Genomic DNA, 27,463 nt, shown 5'->3' with positions numbered 1-27,463 from the left:
GGTTAAGACACAGGTTTTCACTGCCATGGACATGGGTTCAATCCCTGGTTGGGGAGCTAAGATCCCACCTCCCCACCAAAAAAAAGCTGGCCAAAGGAAACTTGGAAGACATGCCCTATAAAAAGGAAACCCAGAAGAACTGCTTCATAAGAGTGATTCAAACTACCAGAAGGTAATACACAGCTGATGGGCTGGGGCCTTGTCATTGCTCCAGCCTGACTTCTATCTCTGGTCAGGAACTGAAATCCTCCTTCAAGTCACAGGCTGAGGCCACTGGAGATCGGTTCACAGGATGGAGAAGTGGACAGGGGGAAGCAGGTGCTAAGATTGAGGGGTCCTGAGGTCCCATTTCCCAGGTGAAATCTCAGAAGTGAGAAGATATGTAGTTAAAGGGGATCTGTAAGCTGAGAGACCCGGGTCTCCCTCCTTACTGTTTAGGACCCTTGCAAAGACAACGCCAAGCTGCATAGCCCTAGGGCAACTTGGGGACATTCACAGCAGAGGGGCAACAAAGGGGTGGCCAAGTGGGACAAACAGGACACTTGAGATGGCTCCTTCAAACTGCCCTTGGTTCCCAGGGGCGAGCTGACTTCCTGCATCCAGATTTCCACCCCTACCCCAGCTCCACCCCTGGGGCCTCTCCCCTCAATTCCCTCCCCTGCACTGTGCCCGGACTCCCCTGGCTTCTCAGAAGTCATGAGGAAGGGGAAAATTAGCTGGCAAGGGGAAGGGAGCCCACCACGCCCCTCCCTGCAACCTCTTCTAGCTTGCAGGTGGAGGAAGCTCTGGTTTCAACACTTACTCAGACACCCCCAAACCACCCCAAGCAGAACTTCATAGTCCAGAGAGCAATCAATCGATGGAGCTCCCTTAGGGCCCCCAGTCAGTAATCCAGAGTGGTGGGAAAACCCAGACAAGTAATGTAAATATGTGATGAAAACCCAGGCACAACACACATTCAGCTCTTTGTTATATGGATTAAGCTGATACATCTCTGAGCCTGCATCTCTGAAAAATGGGAACCACAGCTTCATCCAGTTCCTAGGGCTCGGGTAAAAATTTCAAAAGGTCACACCTGAACGTATGGAGTTCAAATCTGATGCTCTGTGACAACCTAAAAGGGTGGAAAGGGGTGGGAGTGGGAGAGAAGTTCAAGGAGGGGACATATGTATACCTATGGCTGATTCACGTTGATGTGTGGCAGAGAACAACACAATATTGTAAAGTAATTATCCTCCAATTAAAATTAAATAAATTTTTAATTAATGTTTTTAATTTTAATTGGAGGATAATTACTTTACAGTATTGTGGTAGTTTTTGCCATACATCTGCATGAATCAGCCACGTGTGCACATGAACCCCACCATCCTGAACCCCCCTCCCTCCTTCCTTCCCACCCTCTCCCTCGGGGTTGTCCCAGAGCACCAGCTTTGGGTGCCCTGCTTCATGCATCAAATTTGCACTGGTCATCTGTTTTACATATGGTAATATACATGTTTCAATGCTTTTTTCTCATATCATCCCACCCTTGCCTCTCCCACATAGTCCAAAAGTCTGTTCTTTACATCTGTGTCTCTTTTGCTGTCTTGCATATAGGGTCATCATTACTGTCTTTCTAAATTCCATATATATGTGTTAATACACTGTATTGGTGTTTCTCTTTCTGACTTACTCCACTCTATATAATAGGCTCCAGTCTCATCTACCTCATTAGAACAGACTCAAATGTGGTCTTGAGTATACTGAGATGCAGACATAGAGAACGGAATTTTGGACACAGTAGGGGAGGGAGAGGTACAAATATATGTACCACAACTTCCTTATCCATTGGTCTACCAATGGACATCTAGACTGCTTCCATGCCCTGCTTCATGTATTGTATTGTAAACAGTGTAAACAGCTGTAAACAGCTATTGTAAACAGTGCTGCAATGAACATTGGGTACATGTGTCTCTTTCAATTCTGGTTTCCTCAGTGTGTATGCCCAAAGTGCAATTCTATTTCCAGTTTTTTAAGGCATCTCCACACTGTTCTCCATAGTGGCTGTACCAGTTTGCATTCCCACCAACAGCGTAAGAGGCTTCCCTTTTCTCCATACCCTCTCCAGCATTTATCGTTTGTAGACTTTTTCATGGCAGCCATTCTCACCAGCGTGAGATGATACCTCATTGTGGTTTTGATTTGCATTTTTCTAATAATGAGTGATGCTGAGCATCTTTTCATGTGTCTATCGGCCATCTGTATGTCTTCTTTGGAGAAATGTCTGTTTAGTTCTTTGGTCCACTTTTTGATTGGGTTGTTAGTTTTTCTGATTTTGAGCTGCCTGAGCTGCTTGTATATTTTGGAGACTGATTCTTTGTCAGTTTTTTTGTTTGCTATTATTTTCTCCCATTCTGAAGACTGCCTTTTCACCTTACATATAGTTTCCTTCATTGTGCAAAAGCTTTTAAGTTTAATTAGGTCCCATTTGTTTATTTTTGTTTTTATTTCCATTACTCTGGGATGTGGGCCATAGAGGATCTTGCTGTGATTTATGTCAGAGAACGTTCTGCCTATGTTTTCCTCTAAGGGTTTTATAGTTCCTGGTCTTGCATTTAGATCTTTAACCCATTTTGAGTGTATAAAAATAAATAAATTTTTTAAAATGTAAAATAAAAAGGCCATACCTGCCCAGTTCTTAGTATGGGACTAAGCCCTGGACAAGCTCCCCTGGTGGCTCAGATGGTAAAGAATCTGCCTGCAATGCAGGAGACCTGGATTCAATCCCTGAGTCGGGAAGATCCCCTGGAGGAGAGCCTGGCAACCCACTCCAGTATTCTTGCCGGGAGAATCCCCATGGACAAAGGAGCCTGGCAGGCTGCAGTCCATGGGGTCACAAAGAGTCGGACACGACTGAGCGACTAAGCACAGCACAAGCCCTGGATAATGAATGAATCTTTGGGTTGCTTTTTTTTTTATTGGAAGATAATTATTTTACAATATTGTGTTGGTCTCTGCCACACATCAACATGAACCAGCCATAGGTATACACACGTCCCCTTCCTCTGGAACCAAGAAAGATGGTACTGATGAATCTATTTGCAGGGCAGCCGTGGAGATGCAGACATAGAGAACGGAATTTTGGACACAGTAGGGGAGGGAGAGGGTGGGATAAATTGAGAGCATAGCAGGGAAACATATATATTCAGTTCAGTTCAGTTCAGTCGCTCAGTCATGTCCGACTCCTTGCGACCCCATGAATCACAGCATGCCAGGCCTCCCTGTCCATCACCAACTCCCGGAGTCTACTCAAACTCATGCCCATCGAGTCAGTGACGCCATCCAGCCATTTCATCCTCTGTTGTCCCCTTCTCCTCCTGCCCCCAATCCCTCCCAGCATCAGGGTCTTTTCCAATGAGTCAACTCCTCACATGAGGTGGCCAAAGTACTGGAGTTTCAGCTTCAGCATCAGTCCTTCCAATGAACACCCAGGACTGATCTCCTTCAGGATGGACTTGTTGGAGCTCCTTGCAGTCCAAGGGACTCTCAAGAGTCTTCTCCAACACCATAGTTCAAAAGCATCAATTTTTCAGTGCTCAGCTTTCTTCACAGTCCAACTCTCACATCCATACATAACCACTGGAAAAACCATAGCCTTGACTAGATGGACCTTTGTTGGCAAAGTAATGTCTCTGCTTTTTAATATGCTATCTAGGTTGGTCATAACTTTCCTTCCAAGGAGTAAGCGTCTTTTAATTTCATGCCTGCAGTCACCATCTGCAGTGATTTTGGAGCCCAGAAAAATAAAGTCAGCCACTGTTTCCCTTGTTTCCCCATCTATTTCCCATGAACTGATGGGACCAGATGCCATGATCTTAGTTTTCTGAATGTTGAGCTTTAAGCCAACTTTTTCACTCTCCTCTTTGACTTTCATCAAGAGGCTGCTGTATGTGAATATATCATTAGTGGGAGTTTGCTGTGTGATAAAAGGAGCTCACCCAGTGCTCTGTGATAACCTGGGGGCGGGGGCCGGGATGGGGTGGGAGTGCGGAGGGACTTTGTTACCGTGACATCTGCCACACTGAATTCTTGTGTGTACATCTGTGTTTGCGATCTGTGTAAGTGTGCTCACAGAATGAAATCCTTGAAGTGAAACTGATGGATATCAGGGGAGGTACATTCTGGGATCTTGACTGATTTGCCAAAACCTGTCCTTTCGAAAGCCTGGATCCATTTCAAATCCCAGCATGCATTATGGATGCTTCTCATCTACATGCTTGCAGCACCATGAATCTTCAAATTCATCCAAACGCTCTGATCATTTACCAAATTATGATCAGTGCAAAAGAAAAGATGCATTCCACATGCTTTTAATTTTTAATTATCTTATTTGGAACAGAGAGTATCATGCTTCACGTTCTATTGTATTTCTTTTTATAACCTGATTATTCATAGGCGTTTCATTTTCTAGAAAGTATTAATCACTTCTTACTGACTTAACTTCTAACTGATTTATATCTTTTGTGTTTTTTGGCTGTTCTGGATTTTTGTTGATACATGCTGGCTTTTCTGTAGTGGAAGCCAGTGAGAGCTACTCTTCATTACACTGCATGGGCTTCTCATTGCGGTGGCTTCTCTCGTTGTGGAGCGGAGGCTCTAGGCATGCCAGCTTCAGTAGTGGCGGCTCATGGGCTCTAGAGCACTGGCTCAGTAGTTGTGGCACATGGCTTAGTTCTTTCAAGGCATGTGGGATCTTCCTGGCCCGGGGACGGAACCCGTGTCTCCTGCACTGGCAGGTGGATTCTTTACCACTGAGCCACCAAGGAAATCCTAAGTGATTTATATCTTAAGGAGAACAGTTTTGTCTACCTTTGGCCTCGCAAACCATTTTTAATTACTCTATCTTGCTGTTTGCATGTGTGTATGTGTTTAACTTGGAAGGTATTTTTTAATGGAGGCATTATTAATTTATATGTGAAACTTAAGAACATTTCTCTTTTATATCTCCTTAGTTGTTTTTTTTTTCCTAACAGACTTCACTGCACCCAGGTGAATTTTTGTGAATGTATCATAGTTTCAGTACTTTCATAAGTAAAAGTGAGGCCCAGCCACTTGCAGCTCAAAAGCCAATAACGATTCAAGTTTGTTGGAAAGAAAAGTTTACTTTATTTTGAATACTGGCAATGGTGCAGGGAGAGGCAGGCGAGAGGGTGGACTGCTGTCCAAAAGCCAGCTTCCCCCCTCCCCTGCTAATCTGGCCAAAATCAGCGGGCAAGAGATTTTTTACATGGAAGGAGGGGGCTATCTGCAGAAACAGCTTCAATAATCATCTTGAAATTGGTAATTAGTGGTCTGACCAACATCTTCTTGATTGCTTTACGTACAGTTAATCTTCAGTTCCAGAGTTAGTTTGTTCCCATTTCCTTGAGACCAGTTCCTGGAATTGTAGCAGCTTATGTCAGTGGCTCCAGTCTGCTCATCATGTAGCTAACTTCTTCCACCTGGTGGGAATTCCAGTGTCTACAAGACAGTTCATAGTTTATGGTTCAGATTATTATCTACAGCACTTGAGGAGGACCTAAAGGTCCTTCACCATGCTTAATGACTAAATTATTATTATTTAGTCTTGTTGAACTGTTTTCCTTTGTTTCTATATTTTCTCACTTCTCTGATTAAACTTACTGTTTGGCTAAAGTTTTTCTACAAATGCAGGCAGAGATTGTGGGGTTGAAGGACATAGCACCCTGCTCAATTTCACTTCCATGACTTTTTCTTTTTTTTTTTTAACACTTAAATCTGTGATCCAGCTGGGACTTCACCTAGGATTTAGACATCTTTTAACCTTGGCCGTGAAAGAGAAAGGATTTGCATTTTATTGCCAAGAGCAGCTGACCTCATCTCTCTGTGTTGATCAGCTACCTGAACTTTGTGAATTGTTGGCTTGGGCCCTTTTGCCACCTTTCTAATCAGCATTTCCTGGAGGGGAAATAGCAAAATTAAAAGCTAGTCTTTATTGAGCCCTTACTGTGTGCTTACACCATGCTAAGAGCCTTGCATATATCTCTCTTTAAAACATCATCACAGCCCATTTTATTTTATTTTTTTAATTTTTATTTTCATACACTTTTAAAGATTACTTTCCATTGGCAACTGCAATATTTGCAATTGCAAAATGTTTTTAAGTTTTTTTTTTTAAGATTTACTTATTTATTTGGCTATGGTTGGTCTTTGTTTCTGTGCCATGGCTTTCTGTAATTGAGGTGAGTGGGGTTACTCTACAGTTGAGATACATAGACTCCTCAAGGCGGTGACTTCTCTTGTTCTGTAGCACAGGCTTTGGGCACATGGGCTTCAGTATTTGCAGCAGTGGGCTCCAAAGTTGGGGTGCACAGGCTTAGTTGCTCCTCGGCATGAGGGATCCTCCCAGACCAGGGACTGAACCGGTGTCTCTGGCATTGTAAGGACAATTGTTACCACTGGACCACCAGGGAAGCCCCTTAAGGTGTGTCTTCTATTTTTTAAGATCTATTTATTAATTTTTGGCTGTGATGGGTCTTTGTTGCTGCGCGAGGGCTTTCTCTAGTTGCAGCAAGCAGGGGCTAGGCTAATCTCTAGTTGCAGCATATGAGCTTCTCACTGCAGTGGCTTCTCTTGCTGTGGAGCAAGGGCTCTAGAGCTCAAGGGCTTCAGCATTTGTGACTCTGGAGCTCTAGAGTGCAGGCTCAGTAGTTGAGGCGCGGGCTTAGTTACTCAGCAGCATGTGGCATCTTCCTGGATCAGAGATTGAACCCAAGTACCCTGCACTGACAGGCAGATTCTTTACCACTGAGCCACCAGGGAAGCCCCTATTTATTTTTCAGTAGTGGCATTTTTTTTTTTTTATTTTAGTTGTGCTGGGTCTTTGGTGTGGCACTTGGACTTTCTCCAGCCATGTCACGCTGGGGACTTCTCTTGTTGCTGAGCTTGGGCTCCAGATCGTGTTCAGGCTTAGTAGTGCAGCGCACCAGTTTAGTTATCCCCCGGCATGTGGCATCTTAGTTCCCTGACCAGGGATCGAATCCATGTCCCCTGCACTGGAAGGTGGATTCTTAAGCACTAGACCACCAGGGAAGTCCCTAGTTATTAAAAAATATTGTCTATATTCCCCGTGGTGTACAATACATCTCTGAGCCTATCTTACACCTGATAATTTGAACCTTCCCCTCCCCCACCCCTATATTGCCCACCCACCCACACACACTGGTAACTACTAGTTTGTTCTATCTGTGAGTCTGCTTCTTGTACCTTATCGTCACTAGTTTGTCATATTTCACAGCCCATTTTGTAGATGCAAACATTGAACTTAAACTGATGAGGGCATGAGTTTCCCAAAGACTAATATGGGAAAGTCCAGAGACTGGAATCCAGGTGTGCTGAGAAACTCCAGAATCTAGGTACTTCACTGCGCTCTGTAGAAATTATTTTTGACTATGAATGGTCATAGCTTGATGGAGGTGGGGCAAGGACTCCAGATGGGCCGCAAAATACCATCAAAGGTCTGGAGTGGGGGCCGTGACAGAACGTGGATGAGAAGGTCCTGGAGATGAAGTTAGCCAGTGGCGCTAGACTTTAGAACACAGTGAGGAGGTACAGGGGAGGGACTTCCCTGGGGGTTCAGTGGTTATGACTTCATCTTCCAATGCAAAGGGTGCAGGTTGGATCCCTGGCCGGGGAGCTAAGATTCCATATGCCTCATGGCCAAAAAACCAAAGAATATTGTATCAAACTCAGTAAAGACTTTAAAAATGGTCCACATCAGGACTTCCCTGGTGGTCCAGTGGTTAAGAATCTACCTGTCAAAGCAGGGGACACAGGTTCAATCCCTGGGCCAGGAAGATTCCACATGTGTCAGAGTAACAAAGCCAGTGCACCGCAACTACTGAAGCACACACACCTTACAGTCTATGCTCTGAAACAAGAGAAGCCACTGCAGTGAGAAGCCCACGCACCACAATGGGAAAGTAGCCCCACAACTAGAGAAAGCCTGTGTGCGGCAAGGAAGACCCAGCACAGCCAAAAATAAATAAATAAATAAAATTATTTTTTAAAAGTACTTTATGGGAGCTTCCCTAGCTGCCCAGTGGTTAAGACTTCACCCTCCCAATGCAGGGGGGTCAGGTTCAATCCCTGGTCAGGGAACTAGATCCCACATGCCACACTTGCATGCCGCAGTGGTCAAATAAATAAATAAATAACTCAGCAAGGCTGGCTCTAAAAAAATAGGATTTTTTTTAAAATCTAAAAATTTTTTCTAGAAATAAATGGTCCACATCAAAAAAAAAAAAAATCTTAAAAAACAAAAGAAAAAGAACAAAGCAGGGGTTTCATCTAGTATGAAAGAAGGCTGGGGACAGTTCCAAGGATCAAGCCCCCAGGCCAAGGAGAACTTGAGGTCCTTTGAGGTCCTTTGAGGGTGCTGCTGGCTGAACCCCCAAGTCTTGGAAAACCAGGGCTTTCATAAAGGAAATTCCTTTTGCAGATGGGGGTCTCAGTGAGCACACAATCCCTGGACCCCAGGAATTCTGGACACCTTTGACTCCCCTCTTTCTTCCACTTGCCCCCCCATACCAGCAAACACTGGTGGCTTCAGCTAAAATCTATTCTGTATCCACCTTCTACCCCCACTCCCCCTGTCCCTACAACCCATCCCCCCCCCCCCCCCGCCGTCCCAGGCCAGGCTACTATAACTCCTCACTCTGGGATGAAATTTTCAAGTCTCAGTGTCCACAAGCAAAGCCTCTAAGACCACAGTCACGTGCCCTTGGTATGTACAGTCTGTGACAGATTTTGTACTACTAGTGGGGGTGAGTGACTTGATTCACTGATACTAACTAGTATTGTCACAATCCTACAATCTTAGGTGGTCTTCCTTCATCTTGTAGCTACAAGATTGTCACTGGTTTCCTGAGTCTGCCATATCCAAGGACCAACAACCAGTGGCTTGAAACAACAGAATTGTACTTTTTCACAGTTCTGGAGGTTGGAGATCTGAAAATCAAGGCATCTGATTCTTTCAAAGGCTTTAGGGGAGAATCTTTCCTGGCCTGTTCGTGCCTCCTGGAGTTTGCTGGCAATCCTTGGGGTTCTTTGGTGTGTATTGCATCACTCCAATGTCTGCCTCCAACTTCTGTCTGTGTCTCTGTGTGTCCTCGCCTTTTCTTTACAACACGTGGAATACAAGAGCCCCCTCACCCTTACCTCTGCAAAGACCCTCTTGTCAAATGAGGTCCTGTGCTGAAGTTCTGGGTGGACATATTCAAGCCACGACAGTCATCAAGAACAGATGCCCTCTGGGGCTCCCCTGGTGGTCCAGTGGTTAAGAATCTGCCTTGCACTGCAGAGAACAGGGGTTCGATCCCCAGTTCAGGAACTAAGATCCCACATGCCGCAGAGCAAGTAAACTGGTGAGCCACAACTACTGAAGCCTGCGTGCTCTAGACCCTGTGCCTTGCAACAGGAGAAGCCCGCACACCACAGCTAGAGAAAGCCCACACGTACCAACGAAGACCCAGCACAGCCAAAACAAAATTAAAAAAAAAAAAAAAGAAGAAAGAAAGAAAGCAGGTGTCCTTCAAGGCCACAGAGCAACAGAATCGAAAGGCACTGTGGCATGTTGACAAGATCTGGCCCCTCCTCTGGTCTCCTTGCTTCCTATTGAGCAGGTGGTTGGTCATGTGACCTCCATTAGGGGTGGTCCCACCACGGGTACCAGAGAGGCTGGGAAGATGGAGAGGGGCACATAGATATTTGGGGACCCCTCTTTGATGGCACTAGTGATACAGAACCTGCCTGCCAATGCAGGAGACATAGAGACTAAGGTTTGATCCCTGGGTTGGGAAGGTCCTTTGGGGGAGGAAATGGCAACCCACTCCAGTGTTCTTGCCTGGAGAATCCCATGGACAGAGGAGCCTGGAGGGCTATAGTCCATGGGATAGCAAAGAGTCAGACATGACTGAAGCAACTTAGCACCTCCATCGCTGGGGCTTCCCCAGTGGCTCAGCAGTAAAGAATCCGCCTGCCAATGTAAGAGACAAGGGTTCAATCCCTGGGTCAGAAAGATCCCCTGGAGTAGGAAATGGCAACCTATTCCAGTATTCTTGCCTGGGAAATCCCATGGACAGAGGAGCCTGGTGGGCTACAGTCCATGGGGTCCCAAAGGGTCAGACACGACTTAGCCCCTGAGCACCTTCCTCCCCGAGTGTTGTGGCTGCATCCCGGGATTCAGCAGAGTATCTTATCTGTAGTGGGTGTTCAGTGAAGGTTTGTTGAATAAACGAATGAGTGCCAGAAAGGTGGGGAGGGTGGTGTTAGTCGCTAAGTTGTGTCCAACTTTTTTACAACCCTGTGGACTATAGCTCCCCCAGCTTCCTCTGTCCGTGGGATTCTCCAGGCAAGAATACTGGAGTGGGTAGCCATTCCCTTACTCAGGGGACCTTCCAGACCCAGGGATGGAACTCAGATCTCCTTCATTGCAAGCAGATTCTTTACCATCTGAGCCACCACAGAAGCCTGGGGAGGGTAGAGAGCCATATAAATAAAATTGAGGAGCACCGTGGTCCACTTACTCTGCAGACAGGGGACCAGCAGCAGCTGGAGGGGACTTCCCTGCATGGTAGAATGAGCCTGGTCCCTCCCTTTGACGGACATCCCCAGGGAGGGGCACGGTTGCTCCCTGGCAGGTTCAGACAGGCAGAGAGAGCCCCGCGGCTGTGAGAAAGCTGAAGCTTCCTTCCCCCTTCCTGCCTGCCCTCTGCGCACCCTCCCTGCTGCCACACAGCTGATGAAGTGCTCGTGGAGGACCATGATGGCAGCAGAGGAGGCTTCAAGCTGCCAGGTTCCCTGCCGGCCCTGGGCATCCATCGTGAGGATGACTATCTCAGTGCTTATTATCACGGGCACATGCTACCTCATCTGCAACCTGTACTTCAGCCAGCAGCAGCAGCCGGATTCAACCAGGGTAAGTCCCAAAGGGAGGATAAGAGAGAGGGGGAGAGACAGGCGTATGCTACCTGGGGACCTCCGGGTGGGGACTGGACCCTGGGGTGGGGGCCGAGGGGAAGCAAGTGGGGAAAAAAAGCAGAGGGGTGTTGAGCAAGAGAACAGAGTAACAGACTTATGACCAAAAAACAAAAGAAAACAAAAATCAGAATGAGACGGATATAAATCTGCCAGGGGGACTTCCCTGGTGGTCCAGGGGTTAAGATTGCGTGCTTCCAATGCCGGTTGTGTAGGTTCGACCCCTGGTTAGGGAGTGAAGGTCCCACAGGCCCCCCAGAGTGGTAGCAACAGCAAGAAAAATCCGCCAGGAAGAAAGATGTCGTAGAAAGGAAGAGAGAGAGAGACCAGAGCAGGAGGTAACAAGCCGGGGCAAGCCTGCCCGCCAGGGGTCTCTGGCTCAGGATAGTCAGCTCTGCCTGAGAGGTAAACCCCGGGGTGGAGATCCCAGGCTGGAGGGTGCATGTGAGAAAGATACATTCCATATGGGCCTGGAAAATTATTCGTCTTTGTGGTTCCCCCAGCAGGCTGACTCAGAGGCTGCTAGGGGCTTCACGGAGTTGGGGAAGGGCAGTTCTGGGACCTCCAAGGACAGGGGGAGCCCTGGACACCCACCACAGGTGCCAACTTTGGGGGTTACATCAGGTTTTGCAGGCAAGAGAGGCAGATGTGCGAGGCGACCTGGGTTACATCCTGGAAACTAAGAAGTTCTTCTGAAGGTCTTCTCTCTGTGCTCAGGGCTAGTTCAAATCTACTTCCTCTTTATGAGCTCTTCACAAAGGCTCCAAGTCAGCCCCATGGAATGAGGGATGGATAGAAGGATGCACTGAGAAAAAAGTGCTCTTGACTCGAGGGATCACTCCAGACCCCTGACGTTTAGGTGCTTAGGTCTGTTTTCTTTTCTTTCAGTGGGACTTAGCAGAGCTCCAGCTGAATCACACAGGTAACCAGGGATGTGCATGTGTGTCGGAGAAAGAGAATAGAAGGCGGGTGGGGGAGAGAGGGAGAGAAAGAGAAAATGAGAAAGGATGAGAAAAAGAAAGAAAGACAGGGCGATGCAGCAGTCTGTTTCTGGGTGCCTGTTTCCTTTCTGGGCATTTTATTTTCTCCCATGGGAGAGCTCAAACCAACTCAACCAAGCTAATAGCCATGACTAACATGCCTTCGTTCAAGTCACAAATGTTAGTTCGGCAGCTCCCACGAGACATGCTCTGTTCTGGGCGCCCGGATTGCCAACATAACAGAGGTCCCTGCCCTATTGGGGCTTCCCTGATACCAAAGGGATCAGAAAATAAATAAATGAACAAGTAAAATATGTAGCATGCCAAGTAGAGTGAAACACGCACCTGGTACTTTTGGGGGAATATTAAGTACGGGAGGAGGATCAGGCATGCCAGGGTTGGGTGTGCTCTTGAAAATGTGGTCACCAGGGAGGGTGTCCCAGCGAAGAGGGCTTTAGAGCAAGGACATGAAGGAATGTGAGGGAGGGTGCCTTTTGGCAGTCCCCTCCCAGCCTCTCTCTAACCCTCTTCCTCTTTGGGTCTCTCCCACACTCATCCCCAGCGGTTTGGGTGTGTTCATTCCATTTTGTAACAAATGGAAACCCTATTCATCTTCTGTTTCATTTGATTCATCATCAGCCCCTCTTTGGGGGCTTTCTGATCCGGCTGCTATGACAGAAGAACAGAAAGGCTGACATAAGGCTTCTCTCTCATGGTGTCGGGGGCTGTGAAATCCAAGGTCAAGGCACCAGCAGGTCTGGCTGTCTGGTGAATGCCTTCTTCCTGGTTTATAAACAACCAGTCATCTTTTTGCTTTATCTTCATATGACGGAAAGGGGAGGAGGGGAAAGAGAACTCTCTGAGCTCTTGCTCTCTCTCCCTATCTTTCTAAATTGAGACAGAGTTGACATATAACATTGTATACATTTCAGGCATACAACATAGGTCTATATTTGTACAAACTGATCACCACAATGTCTTGTTAACACCCATCACCACACACAGTTACAATTCTTTTTTTCTTGTCATGAAACTTGTAAGATCTATGCTCTTTAGTTCAGTTCAGTTCAGTCGCTCAGCCATGCCCGACTCTTTGCCGACCCCATGAATTGCAGCACGCCAGGCCTCCCTGTCCATCACCAACTCCCAGAGTTTACTCAAATTCATGTCCATCGAGTCGGTGATGCCATCCAGCCATCTCATCCTGTCGTACCCTTCTCCTCCTGCCCCCAATCCCTCCCAGCATCAGGGTCTTTTCCAATGAGTCAACTCTTCTCATGAGGTGGCCAAAGTATTGGAGTTTCAGCCTCAGCATCAGTCCTTCCAATGAACACCCAGGACTGATCTCCTTTAGGACGGACTGGTTGGATCTCCTTACAGTCCAAGGGACTCTCAAGAGTCTTCTCCAACACCACAGTTCAAAAGCATCCATTCTTCGGTGCTCAGTTTTCTTCACAGTCCAACTCTCACATCCATACATGACCACTGGAAAAACCATAGCCTTGACCAGATGGACCTTTGTTGGCAAAGTAATATCTCTGCTTTTTAATATGCTATCTAGGTTGGTCATAACTTTCCTTCCAAGGAGTAAGCGTCTTTTAATTTCATGGCTGCAATCACCATCTTAGCCGCTTCCAAATATACAACACAGTACACTTAACTCCAGTTACTACACTGTACATTACATCGCCAGGACTTAGTTTATAACTTTTTCTAAGTTTGTGCCTCCAACCACCTTCACATGTTTCACCACCCAGCCCCCACCTCTGGCAACCACTGATCTGTTCTTTGTATCTGTAGCCATGTGTTCGGGTTTTTTTTTAGATTGCACATATGAGTCAGACAGTATTTGTCTTTCTCTGGCTTATTTCACTTTAGCATAAAGACCTCTAGGTCTACCCATGTTGTCACAAGTGGCAGGATTTCTATCTTTTTATGGCTGAATTAGACAGATAGATGGGCTTCCCTTGTGGCTCAGCTGGTAAAGAATCCACCTGCAATGCTGGAGACCTGGGTTCAATCCCTGGGTTGGGAAGATCCCCTGGAGAAGGGAAAGGGTACCCACTTCAGTCCTCTGGCCTGGAGAATTTCATGGGCCGTATAGTCCATGGGGTCACAAAGAGTTGCACTAAGCAACTTTTACTTTCACTTTAGATAGATAAATAGATGTGTGTTTATAATATCACATGTAGAATACATAGTAATATATATATCACATCTATATCCATTTTAGGTATATGTGTAATATAGATATAGATATACATAAATACACACATATACACATATACTGTGCTATGCTTAGTCGCTCAGTCGTGTCTGACTCTTTGCAACCCCATGGACTGTAGCCCCCCAGTCTCCTCTGCCCATGGAATTCTCCTGGCAAGAATACTGGAGTGGGTAGCCAGTTCCTTTCTCCAGCAGGTCTTCCCAACCCAGGGATTAAACCAGGATCTCCTGCATTGCAGGTGGATTCTTTACCAGCTGAGCTACCAGAGAAGCCCCACAATACATACATATGTATATATACACACGTGGGTACGGGGCTTCCCAGCGGCTCAGGGTAAAGAGCCTGCCTGCAGTGGAGCAGAAGCAGAAGACTCAGGTTGGAGTCTCAATCCCTGGACTGAGAAGACCCTCTAGAAAGGGCATGGCTACCATCCCAGTGTTCTTGCCTGGAGAATCTCACGGACAGAGGAGGCTGGTGGGCTACAGTCCATGGTTTCGCAGAGTCAGACACGGCTGAGTGACAGGGCAGGAGCACACATAGGTATACTGTGTATAGTGCACATGAATGTATGGATATGGGCTTCCCTGGTGCCTCAGGCAGTGAGGAATCTGCCTGAAACGAAGGAAACGACCTCCTGTCAATGCAGGAGACACGGGTTCAATCCCTGGATCGGGACGATACCCTGGAGAAGGAAATGGTAACCCACTCCAGTATTCTTGCCTGGGCAATCCCATGGACAGAGAAGCCTGCCGGGCTACAGTCTGTGGGGTTGGAAAGAGTGGGACACGACTTAGCAACTAAGCCACCACCACCTTGTATAGATATATGTGTGTGTGTGTGTATTACATCTTCTATATCCTTTCATCCATCAGTGGATATGGGGTCTCTTTTACAAGGTCTCCACCTTCTTGCTCTGAACACTTCTGAACACCCCACCTTCTAACACCACCCCCTTGGAGGTTAGGCTTGGACATGCGAGTTTGGGGCACCCCCTCTACAGCACTCCGTTTCCCTACATCTCCATCCTTCCATCCCTCCCCCACAACCCTCCCAGGGTCGCGGCAGGACCCCAGGCTGCACTGGCAGGGGGGCCCCGCCCTGGGACGCTCCTTCCTGCATGGGCCAGAGCTGGACGACGACGGGCAGCTGCGGATCCAACGTGATGGCATTTATAGGCTGCATATCCAGGTGACATTAGCCAACTGCTCCTCCTCCACGTGGACTGCCGAGCCCCAGAGAGCCACGCTGACGGTGGCCATCTGCTCCCCTGCCGCCCACAGCATCAGCCTGCTACGCCTCAGCTTCCAGCGCGGAGGCTGCTGGGTCGCCTCCCAGCGCCTCACCTTCCTGGCTCTCGGGGACGTTCTCTGCACCAACCTTACTCTGCCTCTGTTGCCTTCCAGAAACGCTGATGAGACTTTTTTTGGGGTTCAGTGGGTGGGCCCTTGACCCTGGCACTTCCTAGCCCAGGTTGTTTAATACACTTTTTTTTACTTTCTCTTTCTTTTTCTTTCTCTTTATCTTTCCTTTTCTTTCTTTCTTAACTTTCTTTTTCTTTCTTTTTTCTTTTGCTTTATTTCTTGTTTTCTTTTTCTTCTTTTTCTGTCTCTTTTTTCCTTCTCTTTCTTTCTTTCTTTTTTTTTTTTTTTTTTTTTTCCAGCCCCCTTCTAGCATGTGAGATCTTAGTTCCCCAGCCAAATGTGGAATTCACACTCCTTGCAATTGAAGGGCACTCTCAAGTGCATTGTCAAAGCATAGGAATATAATTGATATTTCTACATTGATTTGGGGGTTTGGGGGCTGTTTTTTTTAATTAATATTAAAATATTTTTCTAAAAGCTCTTCCTTTCCAAGTATGATACTTTTTTTTTTTCTCATACAATATGTGGGTCACTTCACACTTGTATCTTTAGGATAAATTTCTAGAAGTGGAATGGCTGGATCCAAGAAGGTGTGTTTGTAATTTTGATATTTATTAACAAATTGGCCTCTATAGGTGTTGAATCAATTTATATTTTTAGTCTACCATGTGTGAGCATGGCTGCTCCACGGGATATTAAAGAAAGCTTTTTCTTTGTCTTATTTCTAGTAAAAGGGAAGCCTGACTGCCCTCCATACTTCAGTGTCACTGAAGTCATTTATATTTTCTTTTCTGTAAAAGCATGTGTAGACACTCTTTTTTTTAAAATTGTGGTGAAATTCACATAACATAAAATTAGCCTTCTTAAAGTGGACATTCATATAACTATATTCAATATCTTGTAATAAAACAAAATGGAGAAGAATATGACTCTCCAAACACCACAAGTTGTCATTTCTCTAGCCTGTGGTGGGGACAGGCAAAGAACTTAGGGAGAAGAGTTAGTGGTGACTCATAAGTTAAGAACAGAATGGAAGAGAGACTGAGAATAGAATCTCCTGATAGTGCAGAAATGAGCATACAATAGGGGATATATACTTTCAAAAGGTATTTTTGTATATTCTCAGGTACTTTTGTGATAAAATAAGATAATAATAAGGCTAGCATTATCCTGATACCAAAGCCAAAGACACTACAGGAAAAGAAAGTTATAGACCTATATACCTGACAAGCATAGATAGCAAAATCCTCAGCAAAATATTAACAAACCAAATTCAACAGTACATTTGAAGGGTCATACACATGATTCAGTGGGATTTATTCTAGGGAAGCAAGGATGGTTCAACGTGTGCAAATAATCAATGTAATACTCCACATTAACAGAATGAAGGATAAAAACCATATCAGTAGATGCAGGAAAATCATTTCCCAAAACTCAACATTCATTCATGATAAAACACTTAACAGATTGGGTATAGAGGGAGCTTACTGCTGCTGCTGCTGCTGCTGCTAGGTCGCTTCAGTCGTGTCCGACTCTGTGCGACCCCATAGACGGCAGCCCACCAGGCTCCCCTGTCCCTGGGATTCTCCAGACAAGAACACTGGAGTGGGTTGCCATTTCCTTCTTCAATGCATGAAAGTGAAAAGTGAAAGTGAAGTTGCTTAGTCATGTCCGACTCTTAGCGACCCCATGGACTGCAGCCTACCAGGCTCCTCCGTCCATGGGATTTTCCAGGCAAGAGTACTGGAGTGGGGTGCCATTGCCTTCTCCATAGAGGGAACTTACCTCAAGATAATAAAGGCCATATATGATAAGTCCACAGCTTACATCATATTCGATGGTAAAAAACCGAAAGCTTTTCCTGTAAGATCAGGAACAAGACAAGGATGCCCACACTCTCACCACTTTTATTCAACAAAGTACTGGAGGTCCTAGCCAGAGTAATTAGGCAGAAAAAGAAATAAAAGACATCCAAATGAGGAAGGAAGAAGAAAAATTGCCTCTATTTGTAGATGGTATAATTTTATATATAGAAAACCCTAAATACTCCACCAAAAAATGTTAAAATTAGCAAACAAATTTAGTAAAGTTGCAGAATACAAAATCAATATACAAAAATCAGTTTTGTCTCTGTGCATTAACAGTGAACTATCAGAAAGAGAAATTAAGGAAACAATCCCATTTATAATTGCATAGAAAATTTAATCAAGGAGATGAAAAATCAATTTACTGAAAACTATAAGACATTGATGAAATTGAAGAGGACACAAATAAATGGAAAGATATTCCATGATCATGGATTGGAAGAATTAATATGTTCAAAATGTCTATATTACTCAAAGCAAACTATAGATTCAGTGCAGCCCCTACCAAAATTTCAATGGCACTTTTCACAGAAAAAGCAGTCCTCAAATTGCATGGAGCCACAAAAGACCCCAAAGAGCCAAAGCAATCTTAAGAAAGAAGAACAAAACTGCAAGCACCATAGTTCATGATTTCAAACTATATCACAAAGTTAAAGTAATCAAAACAGCATAGTATTGGCATAAAAACAGACACACAGATCAGTGGAACAGAAGAGAGAGACCAGAAATAAGTATATGCATATTTGATAAATTAATTTATGAAAAATGAGCCAAGAATGGGGAAAGCCAGCCACTTCAATAAATAGTACTGGAAAAACCAGACAACCACATGGAGAAGAATGAAACTGAATCGTTACCTTACACTATACACAAAAATAAACTCAAAAAGGGTTAAAGATCTGAACGTAGTGATAACTTCCTTAATACTGGTCTTGGCAATGATTTTTTTGGATTTGACACCAAAAGAAAAAGCAACAAAAGCAAAAATAAACAAGATGGACTATATCAAATTAAAATACTTCTGTACAGCAAAGGAAACCATCAACCAAAGGAAAATACAACCTAGAGAATGGGAGAAAATATTTGTAAGCCATATATCTGATAATGGATTGATACACAAAATGTGTAAGGAACTCATACAACTCAATAGCCCCAAAAAAAAAAAATCCAACTTTTAAAAATGAGCAGATGGACTGAATAGACTTTTTTTTTTTTTTTTACAAAAAAAGACTCACAAATAGCCAACAAGTATATGAAAAGGTGCTCAACATCACTAATAATCAGGAAAATGCAAATCAAAACCATGATGATCACACCCATCAGATGGCTATTATTAAAAAGACAAGTGTTGGCATTGAAGTAGATAAGTAGAACCCTGGTACTCTGTTGGTAGGGATGTAAACTGGTGCAATTGCTATGGAAAGCAGTATGGAGACTCCTCAAAAAGTTAAAAATAGAACTACCATATGGCCCAGCAGTTCCTCTCTTGGGTATTTATCCAAAAATTTTAAAACACGAATAAGAAAAGATATATGCACCTCTGTGTTCATTGCAGCACTATTCATAATAGCCAAGATACAGAAACAACCTAAGTCCCCAACAATAGATGAATGGCTAAAGAAGTTGAGATAGATAGAAAGATGATGGAATATCGTTGTTTAGTTTAGCTAAGTCATGTATAACTTTTTTGTGTGACCCATGGACTCTAGCCCTCCAGGCTCCGCTATCCATGCAATCTTCCAAGCAAGAATACTGAAGTAGGTTGCCATTTCCTTCTCCAGGGAATCTTCCTGACCCTGGGATCAAACCCACGCCTCCTACACTGGCAGCTGTGTTCCTTACCACTGTGCCCCCAGCGAAGCCCACAATGGAACCTTACTCAGCCATTAAAAAAGAATGAAATCTTGCCATTTGAGATAGCTTGGATAGACCTAGTGGGTATTATGGTAAGTGAAATAAGTCAGATAGAGAAAGGCAAAAGCTGTGTGATTTCACTTACATGTGGAATCTTAAAAAAAATAAATGCATAAACAAAACAGTAACAGAGTTAGAGGTATAGAGAACAAACAAGTGGTTGCCAGAAGAGAGTGGAGTGGGAGAAGGAAAGAAATTTGATGAGGGAGATTAAGAGGTACAAACTTCCAGTTGCAAAATAAGTGAGTCATGGGTATGAAATTCAGTGTGAAGCATATAGTCAGTAACTATGTAATACCTTTGTATAGTGACATATCATAACTAGATTTATAGTGGTGATAACTTTGAAATGTATAGAAATATTGACTCACTCTGTTGTGTACCAGGAACTGGCATAGTGTCACAGGTCAATTATACTTCAAAAACAAACAAACTCACAGAAAAAGAGATCAGATTTGTGACTGCTAGAGATTGGGGGTAGGAGAGAGCAAGAACTGGATGAAAACAGTCAAAGGGTACAAACTTCCAGTTATGAGATAAATAAACACTAAGGATATAATAGTATAGCATAATAAATATAATTAATACTACTTTACATTATATATGATAGTCGTTAAGAGAGTGAATACTGAGTTCTCACACCAAAGAAGATTTTTTCTATTTTTGAAAATTTGTTTCTATACAAGATGATAGATGTTCTCTAAACTCAATAATCGTTTCATGGTGTATGTAAGTCAAGTTATTACACTGTGCTAAGTCACTTCAGTCATCTCTGACTCTGCAACCCTCTGAACTGTATGCAACCTGCCAGGCTCCTCTGTCCATGGGATTCTCTAGGCAAGAATACTGGAGTGGGTAGCCTTTCCCTTCTCCAGGGGATCCTTCCAACCCAGGGACTGAACCCAGGTCTCCTGCGTTGCAGGCAGATTCTTTACCCACTGAGCCACAAGGGAAGCCCAAAAAGACAAGAAATAACAATTATTGGTGATTTGATGTGGTGCAAAGGAAATCATTGTGCATCATTGGTGGAGATATGAACTGGTACAACCACTATGGAAAACAATATAGTTCAAAACAATTAAAAGTAGAACTACTACAAGATACAGCTATCCCACTTCTAGGTACAGACCCAAACAAATTGAAAGCAGGAACTCAAAGAGATATTTTTAGAGCCATGTTCATAGCAGCACTATTTGTTCACAATAGCCAAGAGGTGGAAGTAACCAGAATGTCCATTGATTGGTGAACAAATGAACAAAATGTGATATATACATACAGTGGAATATTATCCAAGCTGAAAAAGGAAAAAGATTTGGTACACGCTACCTGGATGGACATTGAGGACATTATGCTTAGCGAAATAAGCCAATCACAAAATACTGTGTCAAGCAGGTGTAAACCAAGTTCTAAAGCATGATGGGGAACTACCTAGGAAACTTTGGGTTTTTGAAGTAAATTCTTTATGTTTCATATTGTTAATATCTTGAAAATTTGTTAAATGTTGGAAACTTTATCATGATTTTCAGATGCTTTTGATAAACAGACTTGTTGTAAAAGTTGGAAAAACAAAATATTGTGTCATTCCACTCATAAGAGGTCTCTGGAGGAGTCAAATCCACAGGGACAGAAAGTAGATGGCAGGGGGCCAGGGGCTGGGTGAGAGGATGGGGAGTCTGTGTTTCATGGAGACACAGTTTCTATTTGGGAAGATGAAACAGTCTGGAGATGGATGGTGGAGATGGTTGTACAACAATGTGAATGTACTTAACCCCAGTGAACACTGCACTTGAAATGGTAACATTTGTATTATATGGGTTTTATTGCAGTTACCAAAAAAATCTCAGTGGAGCCATCTCCTAACAACTAAAAAAATGGCTACTTTGTATAGACAGTTTCCATGCACTGGTATATAAGTGGGCTAGGGCTATGTAACAAAGAACAACAAACTAGATGACTTAAAAAACAGAAATGTATTGTCACACCATCCTGGAAGCCAGAAGTTTAAGATCAAGGTTATCAGTAAGGCTGGTTCCTTTTGAGAGCAGTGAGAAAGACTGTTCTAAAGTTCTCTGCCAGTTTCTGGTGGTTTGCTGGCAATCTTTGATGTCCTTGGGCTGGTAGATGCATCACTCTGATAACTGCTTTCATCTTCACATAGCAGTCTCCTGTGTGTGTCCAAATTTCCCCTTTTTTGTAGGAGAACAGTCATAATGAATTAGGGATCCTTTCGTCCAAAGTATGATCTCATCTTAACTACATCTGCAACAAACTATTTGCAAATAGCCTCACATTCTGAGGTCCTGGGGGTTAGAACGTCAACATGTGAATTTGAGGGGGATATGATTAAACCCATAGCAGTCGACCACTCTAAAAACCTTGTCTTACGCAAATGTGACAGAAAATCTATGTAGGTTGAGGTATGTGAAATGGCAAGTAGAAAATTGTCAAATGCTGAGCTGGGCTAGACGAGAAGTCAAACTGAACATTGCAGTCCAGCCAAGGACACGATTTTAGGTCCACCTCTATGAAATGGCAAATGGGTCACATGACATATGGTTTAGCATACTTCACTGAGATTCAAAGAGATTACACAATTTCTCTGAGACTATATAACTCTGGTGAAGCTGGAGTTGAAACCCAGATCTGCCAAATGCCAAAGTCATCCCTCACAAGACCATTCTAGATATCCTGCAACTTCACGAGGTTCCCTGATGGCTCAGGCTGACTCTCTCTGCTTCCAGAATAAACCACTGGCCCTGTGGTATTTCAATAGCTTTTTTTAGGCAGCTGCTTTCTCCCACACCATCCCATTGTACTCTGAATTCTTTGAAAGACACGAAACAAGAAGAAAAACAGAAGGCGGTATTTGAGCTGGGGGTAACCCAGAAGTTATCCCCGGAAACTGTGAATATGTTACCTTTTAAGGCAAAAGGGAATTTGCAGATACAGTTAAGCCCTGAGATGGGGAAGTGTGTGCCTGAAACCATGTACCAGCCCCTGTGTCCTTGTCTTTAGAAGTAAAATGCTGACTCAGGAGCTCACGATTGGCCCTCCATGCTTTTTTAGTCTTTTAACCTTCTTGAGATTTTCAATGGCTAAGTAAAGGATCTCTCCTAGTAAATGTCATGTTGCACTTGAAAATATGCTGGCTATTTTCAAATATCTTTTGATATTGATTTCTAACATAATTCCACAGTGATAACAGACTCTATGATATACCTTCAGACTATAAAAATGTTGCACTTTCTTTTATGTCTCTGGATATGTTCCAGTGTCTCCTGGTTTATAGTCTATGGGAACTTGAATAAAATTTGTATCCTGCTGTTGTGTGAAAATTATGTAAATCTTCACTGTGTTGTAATTGGATCATAGTGTTTTTTGGGTCTACTATATCCTTCTACTTTTCTGTCTACTCATTCTATTAATTTTTGAGAGTTTGATATTGAAACTTGGTATTAAAAACCTTAATTTATTTACTTAAAAAATAATTGCAATTTATAGTGGAACTATATGTAACTTTGTTCTGTATTTTCCAGGTGTTATCATGCTGTCATATATGTTATCACTATTTATGTGTTTATGTATCTATGGTTTCTTGAAGCTGGAAAAAATTGGTGAAATATAATAGATACATAAACACGTGTGTTTATGATACTATTTATATATCACATTTATGTGTTAACACTATAAATGTGTTATCATACTGTCATAATTTTAAAAAATTAAAAAGTTAATGATTGGGAAATGTGAAGATGTAGAAACAAAGAATAGCTGTTGGACTAAGGAACTGGTAACAACTTAGACTAAAATTCTGCCATATGGCAGAATCCCTGAACTCTCAGTTCCCTGAAAGATTTAAAAGCCTGACTCACTTTCCTAACTTCGTTTTACAGGAAGCAGACCCCGTGCACATGAAAGCTGCTGACCACAGGAACACAGACCCTATTGGTTAAAACGACAAAATTGATGTTTAAACTTCACTTTGACACCAATCAGTCTGAGAATTGTCCACGAGCTGATCACATCATGCTTCTTGAACACCAAAAACCCCTCCAGGGTGGGTCACACGATCTTGAGGGCATTAGCTCCACCTGTGGCCCCCTTTGCCTGGCAAAGCAATAATAATGCAAAGTGAAAGTGAAAGTCTCTCAGTCGTGTCTGACTCTGCAACCCCATGGACTCTACAGTCCATGGAGTTCTCCAGGCCAGAATATTGGAGTGGGTAGCCTTTTCCTTCTCCAGGGGATCTTCCCAACCTAGGGATCGAACCCAAGTCTCCCACATTGCAGGCAGATTCTTTACCAGTAAGCCATCAGGGAAGCCAGGCAAAGCAATAAAACCTACTCTTTTCTACTTCACCCAAAACTCTGTCTCCACATTTCTATTCAGCACGGGTGAACAGAGGCCAAGTTTCAGCAACGTGGCCAACGTCACTGTAAGTTCTTATAAGAGAAAGGCAAGAGGGTCAGAGAAAGAGATGTGATGATAGAAGAAGAGGTCGTAGTCAGAGAGAGATAGGAGATGCTGTGCTGCTGGCTTTGAAGATGGAGGAAGGGGGCCATGAGCCAAAGAATGTGGTGGTTTCTTTTAGCCGGAAAAATAGGTGAAACATATTCTCACCCTGGAATCTCTGGAAGGCACACACTGTCACCTTGATTTTAGCTCAACAAGACCCATTTCAGACTCTGACCTTCAGAACTATAAGAATACAGTAAGCCCCCTCCATACAAACCAGTTCCATTCTGAGAGCATGTTTGTAAGTCAAATCTGTTCATAAGCCAAGCAAAGTTAGCCTTGATACCCGACAAAACCAATCAGCTATAGAGTACTGTACTGTAATAGGTTTATAATAATACTTTTCACACAAATAACACATAAAAAACAAACCCCCAAAATAGAGAAAGCATTTTGTAATCTTACTGTACAGTGAGACTAAATTTTTTAATCTTAAAAAGGACAGTAGTACAGTACAATTGGTGCTTCCTAGTGGTACCAGCCGCTAAGAAGCTATAGTACCAGTTTCATCACTGCTGCTTTTACACTTGCTTCCAGACATCCTGGGCTTGAAATAAGGATACTGTACTAATGTACTCTATTCACTGCTATGCAGTCAAGGACACAAAGCGTGATGAGACGAACACGTGACATGCAAACTAATTTACACGATCGGACATGCGCACGCACATTCACATCTTTGAACTTTAACAGCCTGAAGGTTCGATGTAGGGGACTTACTCTATAAACTGTGTTTTGTTTTGTTTTAAAGACTTTTTGTTGTTGTTGTAGACCATTTTCAAAGTCTTTATTGAATTTGTTACAGTATTACTTCTGTTTTCTGTTTTGTGTTTTCTCTTTGGCTCCAAGGCAGGTGGGACCTTAGTTCCCCAAGCAGGGATTGAACCCTCGCCCCCTGGCAAAGTCTGAACCACCAGACCACCAGGGAAGTGCCTCGTGTTGTGTTAAGGCACAGCATGGATGGTCATTTCTCACAGCAGCCACAAGGAGCTCATATGTTCCCTTCTCTTTGGCATGGTCAACTCCTCTCTCCCTCTCTACCTCTCTCTTCGTAGATCTGACTCCTTTCCCTCACACCTGAGTCCTGTCTTTATCAATGCGCAGGGAACTTTACACTTCTCAACAATCATGCCAAAATTACATACTAGAACCCATCAAGAGATTTTAACAAAAGGACCATCATCTACTTCCAGAAATGAATTGCACCTCCCCACTTGAAAGCAAAGGACTATCATCAGGATCATGAGCCCCACCATGGCAGAAATGAGAAATGCTCGTGGGTGTGTTATAAAGTAGAAAATGAGGACTTCCTGCCTGTCCACTGGTTAAAGCTTGGCACTTCCACTGTAGGAAGCACAGGTTCCATCTGTGGTAGGAAAACTAAGATCTCACATGCCCTGTGGCCAAAAAAAAAAAAAGAAGCTATAGTAATAATGAAGTAGAAAATGACGCTAGAACTAGGTTATGCCAAGCTCAAAATAAGAGGCTAAGAACTGAGAATTTATTGCCCAGGCAAGAGGGAGCCATTGAAGATGTTTGAGTTGGGGAGGGGGACCCCCATTGGATTTACAGTTTTACAAGGAACATTCTACATAGTCCCCAATCCCAGGACTAGATAAAAAAATTCTCTCCTCTTGCACCTGTTTAACTACTGGTACTTTTCATGGGCTTCCTAAGTGGCTCAGTGGTAAAGAACCCACCTGCCAATACAGGAGACTTGGATTTGATCCCTGGGTTGGGAAGATCTCCTGGAGGAGGGCACAGCAGCCCACTCCAGCATTCTTCTCTGGAGAACCCCAAGGACAGAGGAGCCTGGTGGTCTACAGTCCATAGTGCCGCACAGAGGTGGACATGACTGAAGCAACTTAGCACGCACACATGCTTTCCTTCATAGAGCTGTTTACAGGTAAACGAAATACACGGAAATAGTTGCTCACTCTCCATCCAGACCAAGCTGGCCTTGTTTACTTCAGGCATTAGTGTCTACAGTATAGCATGGGAATGAGTGTAATAATGACAGAGAAGAAAGGAGAAATACTTGCAAAATGAAAGACCGAAGGAAGGAAGGCTCAACTTCGTTAGTCATCAAGGAAATGCAAATAAAGACCATCATAAGGTAGACCTAGACCTTCCCTCTAGGAGGCTATATTCAGAAAAAACAGACAATTAAAAATAGTGTCAATGGGACTTCCCTGGTGGTCCAGTGGTTAAGATTCCGAGCTTTCATTGCCAGGGGCATGGGTTTGATACCTGATGGGGGAACTAAGATCCCGCATGCTGCAGGGTGTGGCCAAAAAAAATTACTGTCAAGGATGGAGACAGATCAGAACAGTGGCAGTTAATTTTATGTGTCAACTTGACTGGATCACAAGATGTCCTGATGTCTGGTTAGGCAATACTGCTGGGTGTTTCTGGAGGAAATTAGCCTTTGAATCAGCAGACTGAGTAAGCAGCTCTGCCCTCCCCAGTGTGGGGAGGTGGGGCATCATCCAATGAGTTGAGGGCCTGAATAGATCACACGCAGAGAAACGGAAAAGGAGAAAATGCCTGTCCTTCCTGCCTGCCTGCCTGAGTCCTGCCCTTCAGCTGGAACTGACACCATTATCTCCCCTAGTTCTCAGGCCTTTGGACTTGGACTGAAATTATACCCACATCTATCCTAGAACTCCAGCTTGAAGGCCATCTTCAAGGTCATGGGGCAAATTCCCATGAGCCAATTCTTTACAGTAAATCTCTACAAATATGCATCTCTTGCATGCATGCTCAGTCACTACAGGCATGTTTGACTCTTTGCAACAGCATGGACTGTGGCCCACCAGGCTCCTCAGTCCATGGGATTCTCCAGGCAAGAATATTGCAGTGGGTTGCCACGCCCTCCTCCAGGAGATCTTCCCAATCTGGGGATCGAACCCAAATCTCCTGTGTCTCTTGACTGGCAGGCAGGTTCTTTATCCACTGAGCCACCCAGGAAGCCCATGCATCTCTTACTGGTTCTGTTTCTCTGGAACATCCCCAACTAATAGAAGAACTCTCATATATTGCTGGTGTGGTTTTAAAACGGTTGTAGCAGGACTTTCCTGGTCCAGTGCTAAGACTCCCAATGCAGGGGGCCTGAGTTCAAACCCTGGTCAGGGAACTAGACCCCATATGCTGCAACTAAAGATACCATGTGCTGCAACTAAGACCCAGCACAGCCAGATAAATAAATTTTAAAAAATAAATATTAAAATAAATAAATAAAATGGTGTACTATCTGTGGGAAGCACAGTGCCTCAAAAGTTACACATAGAGTTACTAACTGACCCAGCAATTTCACTCCCAGGTATATACCCAAGAGATTTGCATATGTCCACACAAACACTTAGACACAAATGTCCATCCCGATATTACTAACAATAGCCCCAAACTGAGACAACCCAAATGTCTGTCAACAGATACTAAAATTTGATACACCAATGTGATGGAAGATGATTTGTCAGTGAAAGAGATGAAGTACTGACACATGTTACAACATTAATGCATCTTGAAAATATGATGCTAAGAGAAAGAAGTCAGATACAAAATCAG

The 27,463-nt window shown here is 43.9% G+C and overlaps 1 protein-coding gene across 1 annotated transcript; it reads left to right on the top strand.

Annotated features, from left to right (window-relative positions):
• The first annotated feature begins 10,627 nt into the window (after positions 1 to 10,627).
• On the top strand, positions 10,628 to 15,742 carry CD70 (CD70 molecule). The gene is given in 3 exon segments (XM_043464370.1): positions 10,628 to 10,975; positions 11,923 to 11,956; positions 15,296 to 15,742. Coding segments are annotated over 3 exon segments (777 nt in total). The 3' UTR covers positions 15,691 to 15,742.
• The last annotated feature ends 11,721 nt before the right edge of the window (positions 15,743 to 27,463 follow it).

The sequence above is a fragment of the Cervus canadensis genome, chromosome 4, assembly GCF_019320065.1.
Source record: "Cervus canadensis isolate Bull #8, Minnesota chromosome 4, ASM1932006v1, whole genome shotgun sequence".
NCBI classification, from domain to species: Eukaryota; Metazoa; Chordata; class Mammalia; order Artiodactyla; family Cervidae; genus Cervus; species Cervus canadensis.
The sequence above is the reverse complement of the archived record's forward strand: the minus strand, read 5'-3'. Positions and strand labels throughout refer to the sequence as shown.